Source organism: Haliotis rufescens, unplaced genomic scaffold (assembly GCF_023055435.1).
Source record: "Haliotis rufescens isolate VD_foot unplaced genomic scaffold, xgHalRufe1.0.p SCAF_15, whole genome shotgun sequence".
Classification (NCBI taxonomy): domain Eukaryota; kingdom Metazoa; phylum Mollusca; class Gastropoda; order Lepetellida; family Haliotidae; genus Haliotis; species Haliotis rufescens.
In genome coordinates, this window is record NW_025963835.1 from 28,221,170 (window position 1) to 28,234,780 (window position 13,611).

The 13,611-nt window shown below is 39.3% G+C and overlaps 1 protein-coding gene across 1 annotated transcript; it reads right to left on the reverse strand.

Moving 5' to 3' along the window:
• Positions 1 to 2,050: 2,050 nt before the first annotated feature.
• Positions 2,051 to 8,916, reverse strand: LOC124140223 (3 beta-hydroxysteroid dehydrogenase type 7-like). The gene is made up of 5 exons (XM_046507668.2): positions 8,760 to 8,916; positions 5,907 to 6,091; positions 5,337 to 5,501; positions 4,208 to 4,423; positions 2,051 to 3,929 (listed from the first exon to the last, which is right to left on the reverse strand). Exons 2-5 carry the CDS (start codon positions 6,055 to 6,057, stop codon positions 3,376 to 3,378), a joined length of 1,086 nt encoding a protein of 361 aa, XP_046363624.2. The 5' UTR covers positions 6,058 to 6,091; positions 8,760 to 8,916; the 3' UTR covers positions 2,051 to 3,375.
• Between the last annotated feature and the right edge of the window lie 4,695 nt (positions 8,917 to 13,611).

The window sequence follows — 13,611 nt, forward strand, 5'->3', positions numbered from 1 at the left end:
ACAGGGCTTAACAGCGAACTTGTCGTTTAAGCTACTATAGCTGTTTCCTCTATAATATTTCATAAATATTTCCTTTCCATTAAATCAAAGATGCTTAGTCTTCTTTCAGACAAAAGATTTCAATTAGATCCCAAACAAGCACTAACTCATCAAGGACGGTTTAAACACTGTTACTTTGTCAAACGACGTGGTATAATTTTGATTTCATCGTTCAACACTGATGCAATGCCACTTAGTGTGTCAACCGGGTGTATAGGGATGTTCACGGTTTCATTGTTGTCCGTAGACATCCCTATACAACCCGTCGTCAGATTGAGTATTACAACATGTTGCCAGAGTAAGTACCTTTGCGTTAAGTGTTGAGCGTTGACCATTACTATACACATCGCCACCAGACATCGACACGTTAAATCAGCGTTAACTGAGTGTACATCATCGCAATACATATTGTCGCGAAAAAAAGCAAAATTACGTTATTCTGTTATTCTTTTGTTTCAAATTTTGGTATGAGTTTCAGACATTCTTACAGTTTTCGCGAACACCAGGTATCTTCACTGATTTTAGTGTTCCATTTATATAATGTTGACCACTATTTTGCCCCTATTCTCCTAATGTAATCTGTTTCAGCAAACAATCGCAACAGATTATTCTCTGGTGTTGATACTTTATTTTTTATGAATATTTATAAATGTTTGCATTGTAAAGATGCATTCTGTTACAAAACGTAGTTGGAATAAGTAATAAACTGTATGGTAAGGTGGAACAGAAACTACGAGGTTCTTCAGATTGAGTTTCATTACACAGTGTGCTCACAGAGCTCCATGGTGGCGTTGACGCCCCTGTACAATTTACATAAACGTTTTGCAACCTAACATGTACTAAATGTTACATAACAAGTTGAGTAAATAGAATTGAAAAAAACTTTCCAATTGAAAAAAGAAGGGTGTGTGTGCCCTCTATTGCCGTAGTGACAAGTTTGCTGAGGAAACAATATTTGAATGCTAGACCTCCTCAATAATATTTTTTGTAACATTTAGGGGTAAGAGATTTAGGCAGGAAGTAGCATTCCCCATGGGCACCAATTGCTCCCATTCTTGCTGATCTGTTTCTTTGTGTATATGAATCAGAATCTGCTCGGATTGGTCAAAACAAAATAATTTGGCCAAGAAGTTTAACTTAGGCTTCAGGTATATCGATGATCTGATATCGTCCAATAACCAATTCCCTTCCATTGATTCACCCACCTGAACTAGAAATAAAGGAGGCCAGTGAGACCCCCTCATCTGTGTCATATTTATATATATGCATAAAGATTAAGAGTGATAAAATACTCTCCATCAGGCTGTATGAAAAGAGGGATGACTTCAACTTTCCAACAGTCAACTTTCCCTTCATGTCGAGCAATATTCCTGCAGCTCCAGCCTTGTGAGGTACAAACGAGATGCTCTTTCTACCACAATTTTAAAGAGCTTCAGACCCCTCTTCCCAGTAGTTGTTTGATCAAGGCTGCGACATTCAAGGCCTCAATAAAACTTTCAAAAGGTTTTATGGTATACATGTAGGGGATATTTCCATAATTGACGCACCAGTTCCAAGAATGATGTCCGATTCAATTACCTTTTTGGCTTGTAGCTTTATGTTCTCGGACCCGTGAAGATCCGGGTTAGAATAGGTCTTCAGCAACCCATACTTGATGTAAATGGCGACTATGCTTGTCGTAAGGGGCGACTAACGGGATCGGGTGGTCAGGCTCGCTGACTAGTTTGATACATGACATCGTATCCCAATTGCGTGGATCGATGCTCATGATTCCAATTACTGGACTGTCTGGTCCAGACTCGATTATTTACAGACCGCCGTCATATAGCTGGGGCGTTGCTGAGAGTGGCGTTAGACAACAAACAAACAAACGTATGTTCTCTTGTGTTGTTGTTTTCTTGACTTGCCCTTCCATGTGTTTGTGACGGGTGCCACCGCTGGGGCAGGATATGCTACCTTTTCGCGAAAACCAGGTATCGTCACTATTTAATAGTGATTAATAAACACATGCTCATGATATAGTAGGAATCGTACATTCGACTCTGTTTATGGAATATAATTCTTATGAATATGGAAATGATTTATTGCTTTTGTTTCAATAAAATATTGCATTAAAAGTTTACATTGCCAAAGGATTGCTTAATGACATGCATCTGCATGTTGCATTGAAATGTTATGTTGACAAAGACACTTTAGTATCACGCTTCAATATGTTGCATTGCAACATTATCAACGAAATGTATTTGGATTTGTTGTATTAATAACATTATTTGCGAAATGTATTTTGATTTGTTGTATTAATAATATTATTTGCGCAATGTATCGGGATTTGTTGTATTAATAATATCATTTGCGCAATGTATTTGCATTTGTTGTATTAATAACATTATTTGCGAAATGTATTTTGATTTGTTATATTAATAACATTATTTGCGAAATGGATTTGGATTTGTTTTATTAATAACATGATTTGCGAAATGTATTTTGATTTGGAATATTAACAACATTATTTGCGAAATGTATTTGGATTTGTTGTATTAATAATATCATTTGCGCAATGTATTTGCATTTGTTGTATTAATAACATTATTTGCAAAATGTATTTTGATTTGTTGTATTAATAACATAATTTGCGAAATGTATTTGGATTTGTTGTATTAATAACATTATTTGCGAAATGTATTTTGATTTAGAATATTAATAACATTATTTGCGAAATGTATTTGGATTTGTTGTATTAATAACATTATTTGCGAAATGTATTGGGATTTGTTGTATTAATAATATCATTTGCACAATGTATTTGCATTTGTTGTATTAATAACATTATTTGCGAAATGTATTTGGATTTGTTGTATTAATAACATTATTTGCGAAATGTATCGTTGGGGTCCTGCATGCATGGCTGCACAAATATTGACATGAGTTGAAATGTTGCATGAAATGTAAGATAGAGAAAGACGCCAGGGATCTGCATGCATAGCTGTATAAAGATTAAACACAGACGAAGTTGCATTGGTGACATGCGCTACATATTAGCATAAACCTATACATGTGAAACCTTCATTTACATAAACATTGATACTGCATTGATGAAATAAAGTAAACCGTTACAATAATAACCGATGCATTGTAACATTATTAAAACTTGGACAGCATCAATTTTCTTGTATAGTATACATAGAAAACTGCATTTAGGATAAACACAAAAATTCTCAATAAGTAAATATGTAAAAAGGTTGCACTGACAAAGTGTTAATGGCGCGCTCCAAAGATTACATATATATAGAATAATAGATCTCAAGTCCGGCTGGTTTCAGGCCAAGACTGGCGTGTCTATATTGGAACATCTCTGTAATAAGCACGTGATTTCAGTAAACTCTCCTCCACAGAGAAAAGGGGAGTGTAGTTGAGCAAGGTGCGCGCTTTGACGTTGCTCAGTTTGATGGTGGTGTTGGCGAAGCGTAGGGCGCTGGAGGTGACGCCGATGTCGATTTTGATTAAGGGAGATAGGAGAAAAAGAAGGCACTCCGCCAAGTAAAATAGCACGAACATCATCCAGAAAGGGAACCTGATGGGGGATGGTCGTATACCCTTCTCCGCCAGAAAGGGGATCACCTGGCTGTATATGTTGCTAACTGGGGTGTCGTCCGTGATGAAGTAAGCCTCACCAGCAGCAGCAGGGTTGGTACGGACAATCTTCTCGGCGCAGATGAAGGCCCAGGCGATGTTACCGACGTAGGCGTGCTGATGGAGTGCCTTGTCGTTACCTGTCTGGATGAGGATGCCCGCAGTCCTCTTCACCACCTTCATGAGCTGCGTGATGTAGTGGCGGTCCAGTTCGCCGTAGAAGACGTAGGGTCGTAGGGCGGCCGTCTTGAGTACGCCACCTACGTAGACAGGGACGGACAGCAACCCACAGAAACTCATCAGTGCAGTAAATGAGACAATATCTTCCCAATGAAAACATCAGGCTAAAACATTTCCGTGATGGGGTCAGAGAAAATATGTTTTCGAAGAAAGGCCTCTAAATTTAGGCAGGGATGATAGAATAATCATTTTGTATTTGTGCTCAAAAGGACTTATCCTAAATGGCGTCGTTATTATAACAAAACTAGGGTTACATTCGTTCCGTATAGCAGGTAATGCAAGGCGTGGGACACTGTACCTGTATCCAACTGGCAGTTGTTTTCCTGCAGTACCATACTCTCTGCCTGGAGCTTGGTCTTGGCATAACCCTCGTGGACATACGTCTTGGGGGCCTTCATGTTGTCCTCGGTGCCGTCAATAATGTCGTCGAACCCCAGCACAACCTCAATGGTGCTGCAGTAGATGAGGCATTCCACCCCCTCCTTGATGCAGGCGTCTATCACCTGTCGAGTTCCTGTACAACATAGAAGTGTCAAACGTCGTTCCTGTACAACAAAGATATGTCACACATTGTTCCTGTACAACACAAATATGTCATACATTGTTCCTGTACAACAAAGATATGTCATACGTTGTTCCTGTACAACAAAGATATGTCACACATTGTTCCTGTACAACAAAGGTATGTCATACATTGTTCCTGTGCAACAAAGATATGTCATAAATTGTTCCTGTACAACAAAGATATGTCATACATTGTTCCTGATATGTCACACATTGTTTCTGTAAAACGTAGAAATGTCATACATTGTTCCTGTAGAACATAGAAATGTCACACATTGTTCCTGCGCAACATATATATGTCACACTTTGCAAGTTATGGCAGTGATTATATAAAGTAAATTTTATTTACACGGACATGTTTACGTCACCACGTCATGGATTTTTTGACAAGACAAGAAGATTTTTGGAAAAACGTCGTGCAATAAAGACATATAAGGCGGTAGGACTTCAGATTCGTGTGGTTGCACATTGTTGCTGTCCAACATATATATTTCAAACACTGTAACATGGGTAATGTTGTAGTGGTTTGTCTTTACCTTTGTTTGTGTCCGTGAGTGAGTGAGTATGGTTTTACGCCGCTTTTAGCAATATTCCAGGCCTATCACGGCGTGGGACACCAGAAATGGGCTTCACACATTGTACCCATGTCGGGAATCGAACCCGGGTCTTCGGCGTGACAAGCAAACGCTTTAACCTCTAGGCTGCCCCTTGTGCCAGTGTCTTGATGTACATGTGTCATGTTTGTCCGGCGTCTGCTGTCTCACGTTTGACGTTTATATTATTCTCTCATTGGCCACATATATGTCACACACTGTAATATGTGTAATATGTGTATCTGTGTGCGAGACATGTCGTTGTCTCACCTTTCACGTTTATTCTTTCCATACCCTGGTTGTCGGGGAAACTGCCTAGGCTGACGAGACTGGCCAGATGGAAGACTGACTTAGCTCCCCTGAATATCCGGCGAAGTAGGTCTGTGTTAGTGATGTCACCGCACGTTGAAATCACAGGCTTTGTCTCTTTATGACCTGTGCATGGTATAACCAACAACGGTAGTATTGATAGTAGTAGTAGTAGTAGTAGTAGTAGTAGTAGTAGTAGTAGTAGTATGACAATGATGATATCTAGAATAACTTCAACAGTTCAGATCATAACCTGTTGCCACCAAAACAAATTCCATTGCGTGTAAAAGTCAAACTAGCAGTGACAATTATATGAATAGATTTTGTTGTCTTCTGACCCAAATGACATGACGTCTACCAATCTGCAAAATGTAGACCTTCACTGGAAATAAAACAGTTGTGATGCTTTTTTCGCAATTTCAATATTTATCTACTCCTTGCAAAAAAAAAATATGCTCGACATAAGTGGTCAGTATGTTGCCATATGTTCCTTGATGGATTTGCTTTCTTATTTTACCCTCCATAACTCACCAAGTTTGTTCTCGTACGGAATGGCGTCGAGTACCCGGATCTCAGTCACGTGATCAGCGTTCGTTTGGAGAAGTTTGATCAGGTGTTGCCCCAAACAGCCAGATCCACCCGTCACAACCACCGGGTATTTGGAGGTCATCGATGAGGTCATCGTGGAGAGGTCAGTGGAGATGAAGACACGAACTCTACAATCAAATAGAATCTAACAGTTGCGACATTGATTGATATCCTTTCTCGGTGAAACAATGTTTGCATAATGTTTCCTGAGGAAGAATTTTGTATATGTTTGAATACGGTAGTAAAGCATATGGACAATGAATTATTTAATATACATAACGTTGCAAGAAACGAATACAATGGTACGTATAGGAATAAGAAAGATGAATATTACAAACAAATCATTCTAATAGTTTAGATCTTCTGTTGAAAGTAACAGTTCAAATAAATAGCAAGAGAACAAGCTTAAACAATCTGTATATACATTTGATTCCAACGATGAAAACGAAGATTATTAATTTAGACTTTGGTGACAATTTGTAAGGGAGCAAAGTCAGGTGAAAAAAACTGTTTTGTTCACCACCTACTACATAAAATGTTTGACCATACGGTTTGGTCCAGGAGAGAGAACTGAACCTTTTCAGGCATTATGTAATCCCAACTTATATGGTAGGTAAAAAGCTATAGGCAATCTAACCTAGTGTTTGAATTTCACCTACAAGCTTCTCAACTGATTCTTGAAAGCCATAGGATTCAAGTTTAAATATGTGTCTTTGTAATCCATGTATCGTGTTACCAATATACGTATATCTTCGCTGTGCAGAACTGCGTCCCTTGGGCATGCCAGAAACCTATGATTGTGGGTTCGAATCCCGATTCGCCCCGATTATGTTTCTAGGTTTGTCAGCACCATACCCGTGCTCCTGGGTTTCACCGAAATCGTAAACGTCTGAGCCCTGCATCACTTTGGGCCTTCCTCCCACATTAAGCTGACACCCAACTCACTTACTCACATGTATATCATCGGTAACAAACGGAGAAATAACTTGACCGTTCCAGGAGGTATTTGTATACCATCTTTATAATTTGCCTTCATTTGCTCGACTGATTAATTTATGAAGACAGGGAAGAGAAACGGACTTAAACTACATCCTTGACGAATACCAATATTACAAGCAAAAGTATCCGATACAGTAGTGTTATTACGCACACAAACCTTTACATGGACTTTGGTCCATGCATTTATTTGCCGTGTGTTTATCTGTATGAAAACAGTCAAACGCTTTCGCAAAAACTGCCAATAATGCCTATAGTTTGGCAACCTTTGTTGTAAGATTATTATAACAGCAAAAATACCTGTAAATGTTTGAGAGAATGTGCACCATTGTGTCGCATATCTTTGTTTGCATTGAGCACCTTCCCTACCATGATATGATAACATGAAATTGATTAGAGGATCATGGAAGATAAACGGTTATTGGAGCATCTTAGAACACAGTACAACAACCTTTTGCGAGGACGGTCTCTGGCGTAGGTCACGTGTCTCACAGACAAGTACCTCAGTTTTTGTGAGAATACGTCTGAAGGGTCGGACGCGTCGGACGCGAACTCGCGACCCCTAACACCGGCGACATTTGGATGTGTTCAGCGCCAATATAATTTTACCTAATAAACTGCATTCCTGTGCATAATAATATAAAATTAATGAATCAAAAGAATAATATATGTATATTAGTTCCCAGTTACCATCATTTTAGCCACTTGAATTACGAATAAAAAACGAAATAAAAAATATATTGAAAATAAAAATGCTTTCGTAAACTAGCGCTTGCTATAAAATGCGACACCGAAGGCTATATTTAGTAAACAAATATTCAAAACTCTCAACATCGCTGGGCGTATACAATGACATTGCGCGTAGAGATTATAGATCAATGGGAGGAGCTTCTGCACACTCTATGACCCCTGACGTCACAGGGCATTGTTACTACATATTACGTCACAGGGTATTGTCACGTGTTTGAAAAGTTTGTGGTACTGTATTCTAAAGGTAGGCCCTGTAATTTTGTGACTCTAAATTAATATTGATGACACAAAACAATTCGAAAATAAATATATTAATTATTCTTTTTAGTTATTAAATGAAATACATTTTATATCTTTCAATGCAACGAATGATGCTAACAATAAAATACATCAGTTTGCAACTAATTTTTTTAAGTATGAAGACAAATACATGCTTACACTTTTCGCGAACACCTGCCTGGTGTCATCACTGATTTTCAGTGATCCATTCATATAATTTTCTAAGTATTATCTGTTTCAGCGGATAATCTAGTTATTCTCTGGCGTTGATGTTTAATATTTTTTACAGTATTCAGTTACTGTGTTTCAGCGTATTGTGGAGGAATGAACTTGCATTCTATGGTTAAACGTATCGCAACAGACCAAGGCGCACCAATTGGTCGATTCTGGAATGTGTCTCGTGATGCATTGGTCCACTATGTTTCCTAAAGCAGACATTTTCCTCCAACAGAAAGCTGAAACGCCTTCAAATAACTAAAATACCCCCCTCGCTCACTACCTTATCCGTGAAGATCCGGGGAAGAATAGGTCTTCAGCAACCAACGCTTGCCGTAAAAAGCGACTCTTCTTGTCGTAAGAGGCGACTAACGGGATCGGGTTGTCAGGCTCGCTGACTTGGTTCATGAATGTCATTGATCCCAGTTGCGTGGATCGATGCTCATGATGTCAATTACTGGATTGTCTGGTCTAAACTCGATTATTTAAAGACCGCCGTCATATAGCTGGAAAATTGCTGAGTGCGGCGTTAAACAACAAACAAACAAACACTACCTTATCTGTAAAGTATCCCTTTCTGTTCCGACGTTGTGCTGCTATGTTCTCGGTGTTCTCTACAGAACTACTTCTGGTCTATGCTGTGTCTACCCCAGTCAGCAATGTACCATGGTCCCTAATTCTTCTATCTCTGTCCCGTCTGCACTTTGCATCCAGACGTTCATTGGCAGCTGCAGTTGACGTTGATGTCTTCACCTCTGCCCCACGCGTGCCGTATCTACCTTGGTGACGTTGAGTACAAGTGTACTTTCACACCCTCATGTTCCCTCCACATGCATGCAAACCATGTGAATATCTACCTGACATACTCTGATGTGTGAGTGAGTGAGCGCGTTCACTTTTATGAGTATAACATGTAAATAATGTCTTAAATTTCCTTAAACAAACAAACAAACAAAATACAACTTAACACATGGTTAAAACAAAAATACTTTCCAGAGGGTTTAATGCATTCGGAACACACGAGGGAAGAGAAATAATTAAGTCGAATTTTTTCTATGTTTTTGAATTTAATGTCAACACGGGCTACTTCCAGTCAAGGCTTAAAGGTGCTCTAACATTTATTTCAGTAATAAAACTGCCTGTTAGTTTTATGGCCGAGGTAACCCTAAACAGACGCAGATCGTAGGCCCAGATCGTAGGCGCAGATCGTAGACGCAGATCGTAGGCGCAGATCGTAGATAGTAAAATTTAATAACGAAACCTACGGGTACGGGTATGGAGCTCACCAACCAAGGATCATAATCGGATGATCAGCAACTTGGGCACCCGTGGCCATCTGAATTCTATGATGCTAGTTAGGGATACTTGTTTCTAATCCGGCAGGAATTACATCATGGCAACCGTTCATCGACCTTGACTACATTCACAAATGGGGAACAATGGAAATTTAGAAACAAAACAAAAACGTCTGTTCTAAGGCAACTATGGCATAATAAATATATCTATCATCCAAAACAGGCAGACATCGGGCATGTTGCTTGGGTGGGTCCAAGCTACATGTATATCCAGCGGTAGAAACTACCATTTCTAGTCCACTTGTTCTTATAATGATAATATATAGCAACACCCTTAGAAATGTCAAATCTCTACTAGTCCTCATGATACCTTAACTATTGGGCAGTTTGGCAAGGACTGCTGGACTAGTGTCAATTTCCAACGCTGTATTATATCTCCTGGAGATATGCTACTATGAAATCATACCATGACGTCATAATCAAATGACATCACTGATCTCTTTTCCACCTAAGTTTCTTGGCTGTAGTTTTTACACTCAAGAAACTGGTTATTACTGATTACAAACTGAAAAAAAGGTTTGGGAAGAGTGATTTTGGACGATAAATAGAATCTCAGCATCATGTCATTTGTTATTAAAGATATGAACTCTCGTCGATAAATGGTTAATTTTGCTGACATATTTATGATTCTCTATTGATAGCTCACGAAGACATTACCGTTGATTTTAAACAAAAGTACAACACTGACGTCCTACGGATAAGGGGTCACTAAAACTTAATGAATATATATATATATATATATTAAGGAGTAAAAAAATTCAAACAAGTCTGAAATATTTCACTTACTGGGTGATCACTAATTTATAAATTCGCCATACTTAAACACAACGTTGTATATGTATTGACTAAAAGTCTGAAAATGCCCTGTCCCGAACTTGCTGCCGTAGATTTCACTAAGTTGAAAACGTCTGAGACCTGCATCAGTAAGGGCTGACACACCGTGATCTAAGTGGAATACTGCACAAAGCGACGTTAAACCGAACTCACTCACTCACTCAAGCTAACATTGTTTCACTTAAACCATTGAGACTATACAATGCTAGACTCTATATAGACTCCCTGCTTAGACACTGTCAATTGGGGGTAACGATCGCCGTCCGCTCTAATACAGACACAGATAACCGACATATCATTACGATAACCAGTCGCAGTTACACTTTGATTACATACTCAGCCAGTGGTGACAATCACGCAGACGACACTATCTCCTGAACGTGGTGACTTACCCACAACGTCCCACAAAATAATAAAAAGTTAGAATATATTTGCAATCATATCAGCCTTTCTTATTAATTTGATTATTTGGTAGGCCTGCAGGGTTAAACAGTCCGACGTAAAAATACATCTTCCTGGGGCAAGAGAGTTAACTGACTATAAAAGTCCAGTTTCCACCCTTGCCGAACTAGGCTGGTATTATGGAGTTACAGTTTGGCCTGACTAACGAGTCTATGCATAGTCCAATCAAAATCGCGCAACGAAATCGAAATCCGGTTTGTGAATTGTCATGCAGATTTCCGTCGATTGCAGGATTTGCAAAACATGTGCACTGCCAACTCGTTGTCAACAGATATATTCCTAATCTTTTCATGCTTTTAATAAAAGGTGCTCACGTGATTTGATGCACTTCGCGATGTAAGACCTGTTTTATCACAATGTAGATCTTGATTATCAATCAGATCGTCCTGACTGTGCGCCGTCATTTTGTTTGAAGCAAATGCAAGTGATACGAGAGGTGGAATCTGATTGGTCGGTCCATAGGAGAGGTATAGAAGGGACATAACTCGTAATAGCCACTGATTGCAGCCTTGTTCGGCAAGGGTGGAAACTGGACTTTTAAAGTCAGTTTACTCTCTTGCCTCGGGAAGATGTAAAAATAGAAATATCAACAATACATTTATCACATTGGATTAACACTGTTATAATCAATCCCTCTGACAACACTTTCAGCATGTTTGTCATAGTGATTACGTATGTAAAAGTAACCTTGTACCAGCCTTGACAGTAGAAATCCCCCCACACACCGTTGACACATTAAGTAACATTGTAACAGTGTTAACAGACGCAATTCCAATAATGACGATTATTGGGGATCTAAATGAAAACGGCCGCCTCAGTGATCTAGTGGTAGAGCATCCGCCCGGACAGCGGAAGGGGTTCGATCCAGGTGTTCGTGAAAAGGTGAGCGTATCCTCCACCACCGGTGGCATCCACATGCAAAGGAAAGTCAATTGTTCACCTGATAAAACACGGGAACATGTGGTACAAGTCAAAATTGGGAATTGCGTTGGACATTGTTCTTGTTACTGATGCGTCACATTTTGAAATCCACATGTCTGCCATAAAACATTTCGGAAGCTTCATTGAGTCCTTAAATGTTGCAACCTTTATCCAGCAAATTCTGCGCAAGAGTTGTATGACGCTCTATAAAATCGTCGTAGAAAGGGAGTGCTCCATTGTATCTAAAACATGTAACACATGTAAAAATGTTACACCAAAGACTGAAACTGCTTCGAATTTGCTTGACAAAAAGGGAGAGTTGACGTCATCCCTCTTTTCATACAGTCGTGTGGAGAGAGTTTTGCGACTCTGAATCTTTATGCATAAGTCTGATTGTGACAAACGGGTCACCTTTACTTCTAGTTCAGGTGGGTAAATCAGAAGAAGGAAATTGGCTATTTGAATGTTATTGAATCATGCGACACACCTGAAGCTTAAGTTAAATTTCTTGGTCAAACTTCCTTGTATTGCCCTTATTTTGCAAACCCGAGCAGAAATTCGTGGATAAAGAAACAGAAGAGCAAGAAAGGGAGCACAATCGGTGCTCCTGGGTGTGCATCAACGAGGAAGTCCAGCATTTCACATAGTGTTTCCTCAATAAACTTCAGATGGCATTTGCTTGCATTTTTGACAAACTATCCTAAATCCCCGAAAGTAGATATACAACCATTATACCACACGGATCAGGGATTGAAGAATTCTCCTTAAGCTTTAGATTTGGGGTAGGCGTCTACAAAGTTGAAAATCGAATGATCTTGGTTCCTTTCTGGGATTGTGAAAAAACAAGCAAATCCTTTGAGTATTTTGATCCACTTGTCTCAAATAGTTATAAAGAAAGTCCTTCCTTGTTTGTATGAAGGGTTATGGTTAACCTTCGAGACAGAGATTTGATGGTACATGATCAAGCAATAGTTCTCTCTTATTACGGATTATTGTGCATGATTTTGGCAGATATCTTCCTCGGTTAACATTCTGGCCTTATGGGGGCGGTCGGGTAGCCTAGTGGTTAAAGCGTTCGCTCGTCACGCCGAAGACCCGATTTGATTCCTGACATGAGTACAATGTGTCAAGCCCATTTCTGGTGTCCCCCGCCGTGATATTGTTGGAATATTGCTAAAAGCGGCGTTAAACCATAATCACCCACTCTAGCCTTATGAGTGGCATTATTTGATATACTTTTCATGTACGGCAGCTACTATTGATTACAGCTGCTTGGGACAGAATGCGTTTATTCCTATGCCATTCCTCTTTCAGAGTGTGCATTCTGCCAACGACAACATCACGCACTGACTTAACCAACTCTGAAAGACATTCAGCAGGTTCCTCGTCTCTTTTTAGCATATGATTCGACAGCATCCACACTTCTAGCTACCAATTGTTAGGAGGCTGCTCACGATATTTTGGTCCATATTTGTATAACAGACGAAGGTTGTTATTGTCAACAATAGCGAAGTCACCTGTGACTATATGACCTGCTAAGTCCACGTTCTGCAACACGTTCCTGTAATTGAACGGGCTGGGTAAAATGGCATCCGTATAGGAAAATGAAATTGTTGGTGGTTCCTGAATTTGGGGATATTTAGGGAAACTGATTTTTGTCTGAACATGTTACTTTGGTTTAAAGCATCTATTCCCTTGTTTGCAAATTTCATATTCAGGTATATGAGGTCTCTGTCAGATTTATTGGAGTCTGTTTCTGGTTTTGCCAAACATGTTAAAGCAATATCAGAACTATACATTCCAGTCGATACTGAGGGATAATCTATTCATCCTTT

What these genes read in the sequence shown, in the direction of transcription:
- LOC124140223 (XM_046507668.2), bottom strand. Translation starts at nt 6,057, where the DNA reads ATGACCTCATCGATGACCTCCAAATACCCGGTGGTTGTGACGGGTGGA. An exon ending in TCCGTACGAGAACAAACTTG is followed by an intron (nt 5,502 to 5,906) that starts GTGAGTTATGGA and finishes TACCATGCACAG; the next exon opens with GTCATAAAGAGACAAAGCCT. An exon ending in GGAAAGAATAAACGTGAAAG is followed by an intron (nt 4,424 to 5,336) that starts GTGAGACAACGA and finishes TATGTTGTACAG; the next exon opens with GAACTCGACAGGTGATAGAC.